The sequence below is a fragment of the Plasmodium fragile genome (genome assembly GCF_000956335.1).
Source record: "Plasmodium fragile strain nilgiri unplaced genomic scaffold supercont1.100, whole genome shotgun sequence".
NCBI classification, from domain to species: Eukaryota; Apicomplexa; class Aconoidasida; order Haemosporida; family Plasmodiidae; genus Plasmodium; species Plasmodium fragile.
The window spans coordinates 1-4,261 of record NW_012192680.1 but is presented as its reverse complement, the minus strand read 5'-3'; the positions used below and the strand labels follow the sequence as shown (position 1 = coordinate 4,261).

At 43.8% G+C, this 4,261-nt stretch overlaps 1 protein-coding gene across 1 annotated transcript in view; it reads right to left on the bottom strand.

Moving 5' to 3' along the window:
- Positions 1-2,030, bottom strand: part of AK88_05177 (uncharacterized protein) — a gene marked incomplete at both ends in the record, with an annotated part of 6,296 nt that extends 4,266 nt beyond the window's left edge. Inside the window, 3 exons of the mRNA XM_012482779.1 lie at positions 26-721; positions 898-1,227; positions 1,362-2,030. Of these exons, the coding sequence (XP_012338202.1) occupies positions 26-721; positions 898-1,227; positions 1,362-2,030 (1,695 nt within the window). The remainder of the gene's footprint in view (positions 1-25; positions 722-897; positions 1,228-1,361) is intronic.
- Between the last annotated feature and the right edge of the window lie 2,231 nt (positions 2,031-4,261).

The window sequence follows — 4,261 nt, the reverse complement described above, 5'->3', positions numbered from 1 at the left end:
TCTTTTTCTGAATTTCTGCGTCTACCTTCTTCTTCGCTTCATTAAACACCTGTTCCACTTTCTCTACTACCTCCTTGTCCAGTCTCTGCTTTTCCACCTGTCCTTGGGCAGTCAAAATGTTGTCCATAGTGTCCTGTGGTTTTACCTGCTCCTGAGTATATTTTTCCCAATACTCCTGACAGGGCATTTTCTTCTCCATTTCTGCTAGTTCTCCCAATATTCCTCCTTCCTTCATTAACCATTGTGCTATTCTCAAATCTACTGCTTGCACATTGTGCTTATAGCCCGTATACCCACACATGGTGCATCTCTTATTCATAACGGGACCGTTCATTCCGTTGTGCCCGTTTACGGATTTCCCCATTTTTTGCAGGACTGTGTATGCATACTCGACACCTCTTGGCCATGGCGTCTTATCCTTACAATATTGTGTTTTTAGTAAGTGTCCAAAAACATGGGCCACTTCGCATCTTCGCCTTTCGTCCTCTGTATCCTGCTCCCCACGGTTCCGTGCTTCATTCGCAAACCATAAGGCCCCTGACATGATTCTGCATCTCATCATATCCGATACCCTCTGACCTCTATGGTATTCTCCCTTCCTCATATCTTCCCAAGATATATTATCACAGTTGGCACCGTACGCGTCAAAGTGTTCATTATTTTCACTCAAGTGTTCAATAAAGTCTGTCAACACCTTCTGTACGTTTTTCCATTGATCAGCCTACATTTTGTACACGAACACGGAGAAGAGTACTCATGTTCCCATGCGCGCTAGGTCCTACCCTCCTGAAAACATGTACACCCTCACATGTATGTATATACCCTATGAATCATGCATTACTGCCCCTCAGTTCCCTCTGCTGTTCTTTTTTCTGCACTTCTCCTATTCTAACTTACACTATAACCCTGCACCACGTATATTTCCCGAGGCCTCCATTCCCATACTTTTTCTCCTAGACATTGCTCTGGTTCGATCTCCTTCGGTGCCTTCTCCTTCCCTCCTGCGGCAGTATTAGCACCACCACTAGGACCACCACCAGATGATGACGTCTTCCCCGTTTCGCCGCTACTGGTTTGGCGGCCTTTGCACCGGGTCCGTCGGCGCCGCTCTTCGCATTCGGTGGCTCCGGATGCGGGCGGTGTGGCTCTTCCGATGCTGGTCTTGGTGTTCTTCCTGGTCCTGTTCCTGGGCGTGTCCGCGGCGGGCGAGAGTCTCGTGCCGGTGTGCTGGACGATACCGTGGTTCGTGGATGTCCCCCTGTTACTCCTACACCAACTGCCCTTACTCCTGTCTGTATCTTGTTCCGTATTCTTTCCTCCATTGTACACCTTGCATGCGACGTCCAACTTGCGCTTATTACTGTCTTAAGATACGTTGTCAACTGCGTTTTGTCGACATCCATTAATTCCATTATTTCCTGCTCATCCTGCTTTCCTTCCTTGGCCCTGTCTTTACAACTCTTAGTATTCTGCTGCTCTTCCTCCATCTGCACTGCGTGCGGCCACGTACATTTGCCCGATGTTCTGTCTGGACTTCTTCCTCCTCGTACCCAATGCTTCCCTAACTCCTTCAAGCGGTTCCTTATGCTTTGTCTCATAATTCCTGATCCGAATATGTATTTCCCATAATCCTGCCCTTCACATATCCCGTCCGCATATTTCTGTGTCCACACTGTACCTCCATTTCTTAATGTGTCCGAAATTTCCTGAATAATTTGCAGATGTTCCTCACTTCGACCATACAGCTCCATTATAGCTTCTTTCGCTAATATACACTTTAAATATTTCTTGAAGCCCTCTGCGGACCTCGTTTCCACGTCGCTCTTTGTCCAGTGCTGTGCTCCATATTCATACCCCCTCATGTATAGTAAAAGACTTACAATTGCTGGACATCTTCTTAAGCATGTTTTCGTGTCCGCGTCGAAGTATAGTTCCCCACAAATGGTACTGTTAGCAAGGTTACTCTGACCAATCACACGAGTTAGGGCATCGAAGATATTATTAACCTCAGTATATAACAAGTCCTGCATGTGCAATACATTCCATACAGGTATGAATAATTCCTTTGTCTCCTTCCTGCTTCATTATATTATATGGATTACTACTGTCCACCTAGACCATCGTATTTTGTGCGTGCAGCATTCGCCTACGCAACACTAGTTCTATTCTACGATATTCACATACGTAGTTCACTTATACACATAGGTCCTAGACCTAAATATACATATATATATAAACCGTTAAATGTGACACGCCTTTATTGTAACTTCCTCATTAACTCAACTCACCCAATACGCGGTCGGATTCTTTATTTTGGCGTTCCATACAAATTTTGTCCACGCATCCACAAAGTCTAGCTCCGACGTTGACGCAGTCTGCATAATATACAACTACTTATTCCCTTCTTAAAAAAAAAAAGTCCGACTACTACTACTACTACTAGCGCGTTCATTAACAACAACAACAAATACATACACACGTCCCGTTCTCCGTCAACGCTCTCTCCGTCAACGCTCTCTCCGTCAACGCTTCTCTGTCACGCGGCTACTTCGTCGAATCCTTCTTACACTCGGAGGCAATCTGGTTTACCCGGCCACGTTTGCTCGGAGAGACAATCTCTCCGCCTTCTTACACTCGGCCGCGTTGGTCGACGCGTTGCTCGGAGACACAATCCTCCTCCTTCTTACGAGGACGCAGTGACGGCGTTTCGCGAGAGGCAGAAAACGGCTAGCAGCAGAATAGCAGGGATGCCAAAGAAGGAAGCGCAAGGAGAAAGGGAACAAAACGAATTAAATGCGAAGAGAGGGTACAATGGAAGAGCGGTAAACCAAAGAACAGCACACGAAGACTAGGCAGGACTAGCACTGACAAACGATGCTGCATGCAGAGGCAAAACAGCAAAAGGAACCTCTAAATACTAAACCTCATAAACTCGGAAACTATGAAAAATTGCACCCTTTAATCTGAACATTGAAAGCGTAGATTATTGAGGATTAAACTCTAAAACCGTGAACTGTGAGACCCTACAAACTAGAATGTACGTCGTACATCCTAGACGGTAGATCCTAAATCTTACAACCTAGATCGCTGAGTCTGGATCATAGACCCTACATCCTTGGCCGTGGAACCCATAAACCCTAGATCCTAGATCTTAGATGGTAGACCCTGGAACCCATAAGCCCCATATCCTAGACCTTTAGATCGTAGATGATAGATCCTGAACTCTGAACGCTTGAATCTTGTCCCTTCTCCGCATAAATTTGTTTTTTTTGATAAATATTTGATTAAAATGTGATAAAAACGAATAGTTTATATATACACATGTATTAAATCTCGGAATTTTATGGCTTTCATAAGACAAAAAATTATTGTACAGATGAACATCAAAATATATGTACCCTATGATTTAACTTTATTTTTATGTATTCATACATGGATATTTCTTAGGATGACAAATTCAAATATATCTTAAGAAGAAAAATTACCCGAGAATATTTATATATTAAAGAAAAAATGAGTATTCATTCATTGAAAAGTGTAAGTAATTGTATAGGATAGTTAGAATAGGTCATTTGGATTGTATCGTTTTTTAATATTCTATAAATGAGTAATTAACTATAAGTTATATTGATCAGTTTAGTCATTTTGGGGTCTTTCGCTTTTTTCATAATATTATGATATTATGCTTTACTAATTTCGGTTATTTATAATGGTCATCGTATTGATTAATTATACTTTCCATTTTGATAAATACAATGTACACTTTTTCGTATTCTGTGTTCTCCATTGTACAGAAACTAACTAAGGAATATAGGTCCTAGGGCGACGGCGCAATGAATGTGACAAAAAGCCAAACAATAAGTATTGGTATCGCGAGTCATGCAACTGCTACCAATCCTCTACCATAATATGGTAACCCCATATACATCGACATCATTGGGGTAATATATCTCGCCCTGAATCCCATACATCCGGTTAATAGTGAACAAGGCAAAGCAGCATGTCCGAGGGCACCGTGAATAGCAGTATCAACTACTGTCCCTACTGTCGGCACGGCTGGTACGGTCGGTACTACCGGTACTCCTGGTACTCCCGGTACTCCCGGTACAGCTGGTACTGTCGGTACTCCCGGTACAGCTGGTACTGTCGGTACTCCCGGTGCTGTCGGTACAACCGATACTCCCGGTGCTGTCGGTACAACCGATACTCCCGGTACGGTCGGCACGGGCGGTACTGTCGGTACAACCGGTACTGCCGGGTG